Source organism: Coenobita brevimanus, chromosome 70 (genome assembly GCF_032717465.1).
Source record: "Coenobita brevimanus isolate Jiangsu-jjx chromosome 70, ASM3271746v2, whole genome shotgun sequence".
NCBI classification, from domain to species: domain Eukaryota; kingdom Metazoa; phylum Arthropoda; class Malacostraca; order Decapoda; family Coenobitidae; genus Coenobita; species Coenobita brevimanus.
Window position 1 is genome coordinate 56,559,962 of NC_137023.1, and position 14,721 is coordinate 56,574,682.

Here is a 14,721-nt window from a genome sequence, read left to right on the forward strand (position 1 = left end):
GAAAAAGGTACAGGCTGAAAGCCTGCCATAAATGTCCCTTCGCAATAAAAACAAAAAGAGAAAAAGCCAAATTCAAGATACCTTCATTCTGAGATGCCGAGATACAAATGTGAAATCATGTCGAAGATTGAAGGATGTAGGTTGCAAGAAATGGAACTAGTGAAGATGGTTCCAGAGTTAATTGGTTGTATATTAGTGACTAAGAACAACAATTAACCCTCACATTTGAAAGCTAGATAGAAAAGTGGTGACTGTGGTGTCACTAATGCTGAATGTCCCAACTAAAAAAAAAAATTAAAAGACAAAGGAGAGAGAGAGAGAGAGAGAGAGAGAGAGAGAGTGAGAGTTTCAACTACACAAAGGGTAAAGAACTGAGAATCTTAAGAATCTGAGGAATTCCAGTCTTACCTTTCTATTACACCTTTTCTTTTGGATTAGGGTTATTATGTAGCTCCTCTGCCACTGCCTGGATACACTCACTGGAACAAAACACCCAGTTTTTGGACATTTTGAACTTCTTGCCCAGGAGTGGCACTTTGCAGGTATGGCATGAGAAACACTGAGAGTTGGCATGGAAGAAGTAACCTCTATGTCCACACCGGGTCTCCTCTGGTGCTATCTTCTCCTCGCACGTCTCGCACATCTAGGTTATAAGTGACTTGTCATTTAATGGAGAATGCATACAGTATATGTAACATTATCCTCACGAACACTGCAAATATTCCTGACTTTTCCTCTACAGAATATCTGTACCTATCAGTCTAAACTATGATATGCTGTACTTAGGTGGGTCTCTTTTCAATATTTTTTCTGCACACCACATATGCCCACCTGTTGCAGAAAAATAATCTTCCCAACCCAGTTACATTAATAAACAGAACAGCAGTAAGGAATACTTGGTGATGTAAATATATTCACCTTTGCCAGGTATGCCATATAGCATGGCAGGCAATATGGACATCCTTCCTTGTCAGGGACATAGCGGAGGCCAGCCAGAGGGGTGTCACACATGAAGCAACAGAAATGGTGCAGATGCCAGTCAAAGTCATCAGCACGAGTCCAGGAGTTTCCAAAGATCAGCTGTCAATACGCAGAGTTGTCATAAGAATTGTGTTGTTACACAACTGAGTGCTGTGTTGCTTGATGCGAAAAATGTGTAGTGAATCCTACCATATTTGTCATGGTTATACCCTGGAATCATGCGAAATATCTAAACACATATATGACTGTTCAGGGGACAAATGGGAAATTATGCTATCCAAATATTCCTGGCATGTCATAAACAATTACTGTACTTAAATATGTAAAAGTGGAGGACCTTAGCCCCACCCACACTGGTGTAGACTATGAAAAACTCCCTGTAAATTTATTTCAAATAGCTCTGAACCTCCTATAACACAGACTGGCATGGGATTGGGAAACCATGTACTTGAGGTTTCTAAAGAAATGAAATAGTCTTAGATTTCTCTACTTAATGAGAGCATGACCTACTAAGAAAGAAAGACAGAGTGAGAAATACTGTACCTCATCACAGGCTTTGCAACGTGCCATGTGAGCAGCCTGAGTGAAGTGTCGTCCGCAGTACACCTTGCCATCTTGGTAGAAGTATATCAGGTCAGCCAGGAGCTCATGGCATGTGAAGCAACAGAAGCAGGCTGGATGCCAACACTGTGACAAAAACAGGATACAGCACACCATCACCTTATGTTATCATCTTAACCTCTTTTTCTCACCAAAGGAAGGGGCAATGAAGGATGCAGATAACAAGGGAAAAACATGCAAGAGGAAGAACTAATCAACACTAGCTATATCATAATAACTATGTACCAGCAAAAATATACTGTAAACTTCACCCCTTCAACCTAGGGACATCCTTTTACCTCTCACAGTCACACCTTGTCTTCTACATAAATCCAGTTACTGCCAGATAATTTCATTCAGTTAAAATTAGTTGAGGGGCATTTCCCCCAAATAATAACTATGTTCTAAATGCTATGCCTTTATTCATTTTTTCTATGTTCTGAAGTTGATTCTCTGGTGAATGATAATATATACATTATTTGCTTTAGAAGCAGACTGTAAACTTTACTAAAATATGCACACAAAAGGTAGTTTAAAGAGTCATGAATTGTAAATGTCAAATATTTCACCTTCTAGGATGTATAAAACCTATGATATGACAAGAATTGTTGTATGAGTATTTTCCATACCTTGTCTGGGCCAGCACGTTCACAGAAGACTGCCACATCGCCCACTTTCATAGGCTGTGAGCAATACTGACAGGAGAACTTGCTGTTTTGGCTTGGTATAGTCTCACTTTTGCCCCTGGGACCTCCGAGAACTTGGCTCTCTCCAGGGAACAACACATTCACATCTGTTCCAGGTGCCACCATCACATCTCCTGTTCAGAACAGAGCAAAATACATCATGATGAAATGGGAGATTCTTGAAAAATGTCTCTGTTACTGTACAGATTAAGAACTTGAAGCAGCAAGTAATATTAAAAGGCAAATACTGGGAAGAAGAAGAAGAAAAAAAATGCACTTCAGTAAAATGCTTTGAAATTGGCTTTGCAAAAGACAATCCGACTATTACCTCTGTTCTGTGTAAACTTAATACAACATACTGAGAGAAGTTACTACAATATTCTATTAATTTATTGCAATATTCAATTACCGGTACCTTATTTAAGCCTTTAATGAACAAAGATCTTCTTAGCCTCTTATGGATTCTGGATTTAGCCTTTATAAAATTTATACAGAACCATACTTATGGCTTTATAATCCATCCATCCATCCATCATCCAATCCTGCGTTGCCCCATGAGGGGTGTAGAAGCCTGGGGATAGGCAAGTTGGTTCTGACGTTTAAGATGAGAGTGACCAGCCTCACTCATCCATGAGTGGCATTTTGTAAGCAATAAACCCCAAACCATCCCTTGGATATAACCTTCACTGACTCAATCCGACTGGAATGCCATAATTACCCACTAAACAACCAGGCACCAAAATTTGGTTTAATGGTTACCATCTAGCGTAGTAAATGGTTTCCTAGTGTACAAGAAACCATTAGGCTTGTCACTCAGTGTAGAGTCACCCACAGGCAGAAGGAAGAGGAAAGAATGAAGGAAAGAAAGACAGAAGAGGGAGCATAAAGTCACCCACAGGCAGAAGGAAGAGGAAAGAATGAAGGAAAGAAAAACAGAAGAGGATGGAGGGAAAGAGGAATGGAAGAGAGGAAAGGGGAGACACCTGAGAGCCACACTACGTTGAGTGAGTGGATGGTGAGCGCCCCCACCTACCACAAACGGCTTTATAAACTTTCAGAATATTATTTACCTTTCATGGTGTCAAACTGAGCACCATAAGGTGCTTGTACAGCTGCAATAGCTGAGGTTCCCGGGGTCATGGCACTAAACTGTGGTAGTGATCCCTTGCCAAGCTGATTCAAGTTTGCATCGCCAGGTACATCTATGTTACCCTTGTTTTTAAAGTTGCCAGCTTCCTGCATAGCCTGCACATTAGCTGGTTCAGAGACGCTAGTGTGATATCCATATATCGTAGCCTCTTTCCCAGGAACATAAGCTTGTTGCTCTGGTATTATGTTATGTATATTTCTCATATTTCCATCCTGGTCTGGTATTAAGACTGGTCTGTAAGGTACTGGACCCATATGGCTTGGACTGAATGCTTGTTTGTCTGATGAAGCAGCCATCCAATTAGGAACTGTGCCCTGTGAACCTGGAGGAGAGCTTTCTTGAGTTTTACCATACTGGGGCATGGAACCAAGCTCATGGGGAACGTTTCCTTCTTGGACAGATGAAAGACTGTTGCTGCCTGGGACACTGTAAGAGGAAAGATTACTACCAGTACTGCCCAAAGCATTATAATCGGATGGAATATTTTGACTGCCATTTTCTGATGAGTAATTTTTGTTGCCTGGTGTGCCATACTCTGTGGGAATGTTTTTGCTGCCTGGTGTGCCATATTCATCATGAAGATTTTTGCTGCCTGGTGTGCCAAAGTCAACTGGAAGATTTTTGCTGCCTGGTGTGCCAAATTCACCAGGAAGATTTTTGCTGCCTGGTGTACCATATTCGCCAGGAAGATTTTTGCTGCCTGGTGTGCCATATTCACCAGGAAGATTTTTGCTGCCTGGTGTGCCATATTCACCAAGATTTTTGCCTGGTGTGCCATATTCACCAGGAAGATTTTTGCTGCCTGGTGTGCCAAATTCACCAGGAAGATTTTTGCTGCCTGGTGTACCATATTCGCCAGGAAGATTTTTGCTGCCTGGTGTGCCATATTCACCAAGATTTTTGCCTGGTGTGCCATATTCACCAGGAAGATTTTTGCTGCCTGATGTGTCATATTCTGAAGAACAGACTTTGCTGCCTGGTGTGCCATATGCTGTGGAAGTACTGTCACTCCCCAAAACACTGTAATCAGCAGGAAGGTATCCAGGAGCAGGTGGAATATTATAATCTCCTGGCTTGCTCATGACACTGTATTGCTTCTGTCCTACTTGGGGCTGACTAGAGTATACTCTAGAACTGGGAACTGAGCTTGATATTAGGGAACTTTGTGCAGGAGTCTGTTGGACAAGGAAAGGAAATGTATTTAACTGAAAGTTAAAAGATTTAAAAACATAGCTTATATTCCTAGAAAGACCTTTAACTATTACCTTCAATAAAATACAAAATGCTGCAGGGTTTAATAAAGTTTGCTCAACAGAGGCAATACTCTAGCCCCCAGGAGGGAAGTGGGCAGCATAAAAATGGTATTGTCAAAGATGCAGTTATAAACACCCCTTCTTCCTGTCTGACTATATCATCTAAGTACTCTCTTGTCATCTTCTATCAACAGATATCTATACTCCACATCTTACATGAATCATAATGTTGCTTATTCTAGCCACAAATGCACCTAACACACACTCTTCAATGCTCTCACTCTTACTGCTCTAATTCTTAACTTTTTTACACTCTAATTCCAAAGTCTCACACCCATACACCAGTGCAGGCACCAACACCTGTCTACTCTGGTAAATGCTTCACTAATATCGTACAAAAAACTACATTTATTGTTTAAAGTATCAAGAGGGTGCGAGCATACTGAAGATTTTGTACTATTCTACTGCATTCACCTAGTTACCTTAACGATGTAAGGGTAACATGTCATTCAGTGTTTGATAAGCTAGGTGTATAACAATTAATTTTCTCTGAAGAGTAAAGAGTACCGGTATTCTTAAATTCTTGCTGAATCATTTTTGTATTTAACTGTAACAACAAGAATGGCGTACCTGTTGTTGTGTGCTGCTTGCCAGGCCTGGATCACCCCTATTAATATCATGGTGAGTGCCCAAACCTCTCAGTGCTTGGGAGGTACCTGGAGTGACCCCATATGGCTCACTGTTTGCTAAATTCATGTTTTGGTAGTCCTGGATCATCTCTCCCATGAATTCCTGCATATTTGAATTCCTCTGGCCAAGTGGTGCTCTAAGTTGACCAAAAGGATGACTGTATTGCTTGTTATCAAGCTGCCCATATGTGTTAGATAGTGGAGTTTGATTATTTGGGGCATTTTCAGTCCCCTGTCTAAACTTTTCACTCTCTCGTCCATTGTCTTCATCCTGTAGACTAGGATGCTCAATTCCTGTGCCAAACCTTCCATCCCCTTGTCCAACAGTGGTACTGGAGCCGACTCTAGGGACCTGAGAGTTGGGCTTGGGTGGAGGTGGTGGTGGTATCTGATGTGACGACAAAGGTTGGGCCATTAACTTAGCAGGAGCAGGCAAAATCTCCTGCACCATCCCTTGTCCGGCAACTTGGGTCTTGATGCGGTCAAGGTAGGCCATGAAAGACTGGAGTTCCTCATCAGGCAAGTTGTCACATCGCTTTGTCTCATCCATGTCGTACAGAGGAAGCTGCTGCTCCAGTTGCTTTTTACGTTCTTTGGCAGCCTGGAAATTGTGTTTAGATAATTACCCTACTGATTTCCAACATTTGTCAAAGGTTTCTGGCTACCACAACAAACTCCTAGTTGGTTAAGTGTTTCATCCAGGCTCTAATTACTTTACAACAGTCTGACTGTTTCATGATTAAAAGTACAAAGTTGTGGTATCATAACAAATGTTTGTAATTAATTTATCAATGCAAGGTGAGAAAAAGATGCTTCATAAATACTGTATGAACATTATAGTAACAAACAACCCCATAATACCTAGGCTAGGCTACCACAGGTCAAAAAAGGATTGGATGCTACATAAAATAATAACAGAAAGAAAACACTTCATAAAATGGTTCTTAAATATACTCTCAAAATAATAATACATTAGAGATAGCTGAAGCCATTAAATATGATGATACACTCTACTTTTTATGTAAGAAAAACAATCTAAGCAAACATGTCTCAATAAAGATCAAAATAACAAACCGTACTCTGAGCCAGCCAACTGGCAGTAGATCCACACCTTCTCCTAACAGCTGCCCTTAATGGCCCAAGGCCATTTCTGTCTTACTGACACAACAGTTAACTTTGTCACACAGTATGTTCATTTATTCATAAATTTCAGTCAGGTTTTGGTGGAGTTTGAAGGGGCACAACTCTACAGCTAAGTTGACTGGCTTGAAGAACAGTCAACCTGGCAACTTTGTATTACTGTTGTCACTGAGACCCTAAACTTATCTATACTGGTGGACTGCAGGCTGAAGTTGCCCTTCTCCACTCCACTATCCTCTTTTCAGGGGAGTGGGAGGAGCTGAGAGTCTGTATGACTGGGTAGCAGAGATACCCAGTTATACTGGTGCTTCCACACGAAGGGTCTCTCTTCGGCACCAACTTTACATCAACATTTATCTTTCAACAATGTGGCCACAAACAAATCTTACCTCTGACCCAGCAATTGGCCTCTTGTTTGGGGGAAGAAGTGACATGTATCGAGCAGCCAGATTTTTACCAACATTTGGTGGGACCCAATCAAATTTAAGTTTCTCTGCTTTGCCAGTCTCTTCATTGACAATTTCCAAATGATTACCTAGAAAAGGCAAAATTAGTGAATGCAAATTATACCCACATCAAAGATAATCACCTTAAAAATTGGTTTTGTGTATTTGATATTATAACATGAGTATTTTATTCATTCAGGAACTCTGGAAGCAAAAATTATAAACTATATCTAAGGCACATATGGTACAGTATATGTTTATGACATGTATGATATATGTGCTACTGTATTGCATCAAGTACTCTAACATACATCCATGAACATCATAGGACAGCCACAATGCACATATGGCTATTGAAGTAATGCATCTAAGAACAATATCAGTTTTGAAAGCTGGCAATAAAAGTCTATCTATCTATCTATAGCCCGACGCCCTAATCCCGCAAAGGGTGGCCGCAGACAAAACGCCTCCAAGTCACTCTGTCACCCACCACCATTTGACTACCCTCCCCCCAACTCACCCCCCCCTCCCTCATATACCTCTCAACTCCATCCCTCCACCTCATCCTCGGTCTACCCCTCCCTCTCCCTCCCTCCACCTCACCTACATACACCCTCTTAATCAGTCTTTCATTCTCCATTCTCTCCACATGTCCAAACCACCTCAGTGTATTTCTCCTAATCTTCTCAACCACATCCACATCTATCCCACAACGTTCCTTCACTTCTTCATTCGTCAACCTGTCCCTCCATGTCACTCCACATGCTCCTCTCAAGTAACTCATTTCCACTGCTCTCACTCTTGACTTGTTCCCCTCTTGCAAGTACAGCATACAAAATGAGAAAGAGATGACTACCATAGCTGTACTCAAGTTCTTCTTTCTTGGTGCGTGCTGGCCGCTCAAACAGCTTCCCAATAACCACCTGACCAATGTCCTCATCCTCATCCTCAACTTCATGATCATCTTTTCCACATCTGCAGTTCTGGCATATCTTCCTGTCAAAAGCATAATTGACATGCAGGTAAATTATAATTCATAGTCTTAAAAGGTCTTCTTATTAAACACACATAAAATCAAGTAAACGTTAAGTATTGGCAAGCCTATTTTGTACATAAACTTAGTGCACTGCAAATATCATCATCATCAGCCTGACCTCTTTTCCCACCCAAAGATGGGATATGGCAGTGCCCACAAAAATGGAAAGAGAGTACAAAATGAGAGTAGGAGAAAAGAGCAACTGCATACCAAATGATATGACACACACTTATGGACTCACCATTCAGGCCCACAGAATCCAAACACCATGGCACAGGTATAACCTTCCACATAAGTGCACTTCATAAAGCCTATCAGACTGAGTAAATCCAATGACTACCAGAAATAAATTCACAGTATGAGTTCTGTTTTAACACACAACTGTTAGGAGTCAAAATTATACTATATATATATTTATATATATATATATATATATATATATATATATATATATATATATCATCACTTGACAAACAGTTCCTTGATCTCTTATGGGACACAATTAAAAGAAAAATGTCACCCCAGTTACAATCTTCTTCCTGAGCAGTAGAAGGAACAATGTTGTTTGCAACTTGAGCAGTCTGGTGCAATACACATATCAACCATTCTTCACACCAGTACCACCGCATAACACAACCACATAGCATAGGCACTGTAATGTCAAAATTCACATAAAAACACACTTACTCACCTCTGTTTCAACAAAGACAATCTTTTAACACTGCACCTACCATAATATGAGTCTCTGAGTGTGCAAAACTATCTATCTATCTATCTATTGCCAGACGCCTCAATCCCGTTTGGGGTGGCCACAAACAAATCGCCTCCAAGTCGCCCTGTCCCCTGCCATTTCACTACCCTGCTCCCAACTCACACCCCCCTCTCTCATATACCTCTCCACCCCATCCCTCCATCTCATCCTCGGTCTCCCCCTCCCTCTTCCACCCTCCACCTCACTCACATACACTCTCTTCGTCAGTCTTTCACCCTCCATCCTCTCCACATGGCAAAACTGAAGTGACCAAATATCTGTAGTACATCTGTTTTATGTCTATTTGCAACAGGGGTCACCACAACTATCACAATAACAATGGGGGAAGATAAGACCCAGAGCAAAGGCTTTTTTTGTACAGTGCATTTCTTTTCAGATATGTATCCTCGGAAATAGGAAGTTCCATCAAATATACACCATTAAACTCCTTCATGAATCTGGCTGCATTGCAAGGATATATACAGTATACTTGGTGGTGGGTGTACAGTACCATATCTCTTCACCATTATGATAAGAAGAGGTTTGCATGGTCTTGTATTACTGAGGAATAACAGCAAAAAAGCGAGGATCATACAGTTAATATTTTTTACTATTATTACTGCCCTGTTTTCATCATAGGGACTGATTTGGGACTCTAAAACCCTACCAGCAATGAAGATCAAACCATTTCCTTGGCATGGGATCAATATAATACTGTAAGTATATCATGATCACACGACATCTGATCACTGCCTATAAAAGTACAGCACATATTTTCAATACCAAATGATCTAAGTTAATTGAAAACAACACAGTGAACCCCTCATTTACTTAAATTTAGTACAACAAAAACACACTGTTGTAAACAACTCTACATTCCTTAACTCTCAAACAGCATGGGTAAAAAAGCGCAACTTTCCTCTAATGCAAGCACATTTGTGAAAAATTGCTCATCTTCAATTTGCAGTTAATCTATGAAGGAAAGGGTTATCTGGAAAACTAAGATGTCTATCACAAAGTTCAATCTTTCCTCTGCAATTAACAAGAAAGAAAACATTGCTTGCATTCTTGTTGTCACTACAGCAACAGGTAGCAGGCAAGTGATTTTTCTTGATAATTTCATTTGGCAAGTCTATCTATCTATCTACAGCCAGATGCCATAATCCCATAAGGCAACGTTTCTTAACCTGGGGTGCTAGCACCCCCAGGGGGTGCTGACATCAATTTTAAGGGGTGCTGGAAAATGCTGCATTATATTTTTTCTTACTGGATTTGCTTAGTATTGGCACTGAGGTGGTTTGGCCATGTGGAGAGGATGGAGGGTGAAAGACTGACGAAGAGAAAGTATGTGAGTGAGGGGGAGGGGGGAAGAGGGAGGGGGAGGCCGAGGATGAGATAAAGGGATGGGGTGGAGAGATATATGAGAGAGCAGGGTGTGAGTTGGGAGCAGGGCAGTGAAATGGCGGGGGACAGGGCGACTTGGAGGCGATTTGTTTGTGGCCACCCCAAACGGGATTGAGGCGTCTGGCAAAAGGTAGATAAATTTTTTTTTTTTTTTTTTTTTTTGAGACAGTATAAAATAAACTGTCAGGCAGTACTTCACTTTACTTTAACCCTGCAGTAGTGTAGCAACTGCAGTCCCAGTAACCAGATGTAGAGGGGTGCTGGACTGAGACCTTATTACAAGGGGGGTGCTGAGGTCGGAAAAGGTTAAGAAACACTGCCATAAGGGGTGGCCATTTGTCTTTGAGTTATTTGTTTTACGGGGTGGGACACTAACCCTCTGCCAACCCACTTGTTGAGACATAGGGAACACGTATGGGTTGGTTATATGGTTACCACCCAGCATTGTAAATGGCTTCCTGACTTACAGGAAACTTTTGCTACAGCATAAATACAAACGTGTTGCAAGAGAAATATGCATATCCTGCTTCATCGTAACTAGAGCAGACTCAATTGGCTTTGAGAGTTGTAATTACTGACTGAATCACCAGATGTCACTCCCTCATGGGGAAAAACCCTCCTACCACATGACATTCCCAATGAGACTGGGATACTCCTATTTATGACATACCTCACTGCTTGATTTTTAATGTATCAAGACATGCCAAAGACTATACAGTAAAACCTCACTATAATGGACTAATTGGGCCCTATGCCACTCTGAAAAAGCGAAATTCTGATAAAAGCGACATTCAGACTTCCCCCTCCTAACCTGGACTTTTGCCAATATATAAGATATCAGTCTGGATCCCACCAACGGTTTTTAAACAGTTTTCATTACCATTGCAGTACTGTGCTGTATTATACATTCACTACAATAATCAAATGGTATAATATATATAATAAGAGTGTACTGTACACTGATAAACATGTCTTTTATTTACCTTATTGTGGTAAACATAGCTGAAATGGTCAGGCAGTATGGACTGCTTCTGGCTTTATCAGACTTTTTCCAGTATATAAGAATTTAGTCCGGTAGCTTCTCGATTCTGATAAAAACGAATTCTGGTCCATTGAAGTCCGTTATATCAAGGTTTTACTGTATAACCAAATCTTTATTCTTGGAAAGTTAAACACATTTTGTCAATTGGTGGGGGGGGGGGGAAGTAAGCTGTGTGATAACTAATGGAAGGTTAGTACATCTAGTGTTTTTGGCAGCTACCACCTATCTTGTCAAAAAAGGATCTATAAAATATTGTATTGTTCATGCAGGGGCAAAGTACTGTACATACCAAAAATTCTTCAACATCAACATCTGAAATGAACACTAAAGGATATGGTTTAGGATGCACCATAATACTGCAGATAACAAATGGAAAGTAAACTTCACATTATGATGCACCACTACTAATTATGTAATGATCTGTAATAAAATAAAAATGGGAAACATCACTCCATAGCTACTTAAGATGAAAACAAACACCAGCTACATCAACCTATATCAATCTATCCAGCAAAATATTTAACCTACAGTACTTTGATTGATCTATAGCAGATTATCTACACCCTAAAAGCAGTATAGAATGGAAGCATATCAGTTCATGCACAGCACTCTATAAAAATCCATCATGCAGAAGAGTAGTAGCCTTACATGATTGTTTATGGTCGCCTGGGATCTCTGCCTAGCATGGTGAGAGGACACAGCAAGCATAGCCCCTAGCCTCACTTCAACCTCTCATCTGTTCAAGGCACCACACAGATACTTGTTACCTAGGCTTTGTTAACATTCGTTTATTTATACTATACAGAGCTAGGTTAACACCAGTGGAAGCCACCATCTGAGCTGTGTATATTATGCTTAAATTATGATATGCTGATGATGGGAGAGGAGGCACAGAAGCAAGTATATGATCTGAAATACGGGTGTACTATGAAGAGCAGAAGGTTATAAGATGGGAAATGAAGATTGCATTCATATTATGGTACTATACCAGGATTAATAGTTATACTACACACTGCAGCTAAATGTGTGGTGGAAGTGGTTTTACTGAGGAAGAGAATACAGGGGATTTTTCTGATAATTTAATACTCAAAAATTCTCATACTGCACCTAACTGCAATAAACATTTGATTAAGCATACTTCAACACATTAAATTAAAAGAGATGACTACACAATAAATTTACTGAATACTTGTACTGAAATACCGTACTATACAGCCAATGCCATAATTCCTGAGACAAGGGTGTCTGGCTAAGGCAGTAGTATGACCAATGTGTGGCAGTTAGGTCATGGCCTCACACTGCACTTGATTCCTGGCTAGCACAGATGACCAGATTGGAAACTGCTTAATTCTTAATGGGAGATGATGTCACATTAATTATGACTGCTACAACTAGTGATAATGATGTGCCTACTGAAACAAATACATGACTATATAATCTAAGTACACAAACAACAGATTTCATTCTCCAATTTTTTTTCCAGTGATGTGGCCTGTAATGTCTAACCTATCTGCTCTCACTACAGCAAGTATGGAGTACTGTACAGTGCCACTTAATGAATAAAACATTCTTGGGAATTAAGGACATGACTGTACATCAATACCATTGTTATATATTTTTCACTCCACAGTCTTTTATGTTGAACAGTATGAAAATACAGTAAAGCACAAAGCCTGAGCTCTAGGTACAGTAAACAACTACAATACTGTACTGTACGCAACTTCTTAAACACAGTTCCTACTACAGTACCTTTCAATTTTTTACATTATATTCAAGCCTACACTACTTTACTGAAATACTCCTTCATTTCACTGGTCAGACTGCAGGATAAAGGAACCCACCTCCAAAAATGCAACTCAAACCCTGGGCACTTGTCACCACACTTGTTGCATCTGGCCCCGGCACCCAGGTCATGAGCCAGACGGGGCTTGCGTTTACGGCGGTTCTCAATGTCAAATATATATGGGTTGGGCCGTACACTCCCTACTTCCTCCGACATTTTTGCTGGCTATGTGGGACGGACCTCTGCAGAAAGAGTCAAACAAACATTCAATGATACTTTTTACTGGCTTACTGGTTACAGGGATCTCTGTACAAAGAGTAAAATGAACATTCAATGATTATACTGTATACTGTACTGGTTCACTGACTGTGCGGGATCTCCGCAGAAAAGTCAAATGAACATTCATTGATTACAGAATGGTCAATTAATTACAGCTGTGTTGGAAGGATGACAATGACTATGTTGATACAGAATGACAGCTTAGTTTGTTAAATTATAATTTTGTGAAATCCAACATCCTGCCCTTACCTTCTTCATGATTTACAAAGTATACATAGAATGACTTAAAAAAAAAGAAAAGAGGTAAATAAATGATTAAATAAATAAACACATACTAGTACCAGTACATTGTTGCATTCCATCGATCAAGAAGTTGGTCATAACATTATCTTACAGTTTCAGGGTTCTAAAATTATAATAAATCTGTTTAAGGAGAGAATTTGAAATTGGTGGTGTTCCCCTGTACAGAATGGTTTTCATAAGTTTCTCCAGATCACATAACACTGCTGCAACCAGCAATGTGCACTCCCATTCACCTATCAAAAAGACTTTACAACAGGAATATGAGTTCTTTTGTAGGCTCTAATATAAATTATACCAAGTAATGTGTCACAGTGGGTCATAAAACAAAACAGCATCTTAACTGCACTAAGATGTAAAGAAGCCAACAGGGGACTGAAGGTGATCATTTGGAAGCCCCACTGACTCACTATCACTGCTTATCACAACTATGAACTGATACACTGCAATCTTGTTGATTCATCCATTTTAATAATACAGTAATTATCACACCACTGTAATCTTGCAAAGGACACTTGAACTTTTTCAGTACTGAGTGCACAGTTTACTAAGTGTGTTATTTATTTCATTACATGTACAAGACTAATTACAGTTAATTACAACCCAATATGTCTAATGTACTTAATATTCTGGTTACCTTTTTTTTTTTTTAATGCAAGGTAGAAGGAGCCAAAGGCCAGTGGCCTGCAAACTGCTCCCACAAAAAAAAAAAAAAAAAGAGAGAGAGAGAGAGAGAGAGCCAATTTCAAGGTCCATTAATTTTGAGATGCCTGGACACGCTGTGTTTGAAAAACTGGAGATCATAGGCAGCAGGAAAAACAGACAGAGGGAGACAGTTCCAGAGTTGACCTGTTGCATACAAGATGAAATTATGTACATACTATATATATCTTGCTGTAATATTATACCATGAAATAACTACATTAAACATCTGTGCTGTAATCCTATTACCGTAGTTATAATTATTACATGGAAAACTGCAAATGTGGTACTTACTCACTGGTTGAAGAGTTCCAGCACTGCTCATTTACTAAACCTAAAGTAGTGGAACTGAGACCTTCAAAGGCTTCCCTGATAAGTGAAATGAATGTACGGTTCCATACGTTCATGTGAAGCTACAGAATGTGGCGAATGTTTTTGGCATATCTGATAGAGCCAGAATTCTGGGGGATTGAATGATG

The 14,721-nt window shown here is 40.0% G+C and overlaps 1 protein-coding gene across 1 annotated transcript; it reads right to left on the reverse strand.

The window, feature by feature from the left end:
- Positions 1–352: 352 nt before the first annotated feature.
- Positions 353–13,177, reverse strand: LOC145406455 (uncharacterized). Its single transcript, XM_080277610.1, has 9 exons — positions 13,020–13,177; positions 7,802–7,941; positions 6,889–7,034; positions 5,301–5,960; positions 3,338–4,592; positions 2,211–2,401; positions 1,525–1,668; positions 919–1,080; positions 353–643 (listed from the first exon to the last, which is right to left on the reverse strand). Exons 1-9 carry the CDS (start codon positions 13,175–13,177, stop codon positions 416–418), a joined length of 3,084 nt encoding a protein of 1,027 aa, XP_080133736.1. The 3' UTR covers positions 353–415.
- Positions 13,178–14,721: the final 1,544 nt, after the last annotated feature.

Bases quoted from the DNA above. Each gene is read 5' to 3' on its own strand.
- LOC145406455 (XM_080277610.1), bottom strand. From the start codon at position 13,177: ATGTCGGAGGAAGTAGGGAGTGTACGGCCCAACCCATATATATTTGAC. The intron at 4,593-5,300 runs GTACGCCATTCT...CTTGTCCAACAG, and splicing joins CAAGCAGCACACAACAACAG to ACTCCTGCACAAAGTTCCCT. The intron at 644-918 runs GTGAATATATTT...CTTATAACCTAG, and splicing joins ATATGGCATACCTGGCAAAG to ATGTGCGAGACGTGCGAGGA.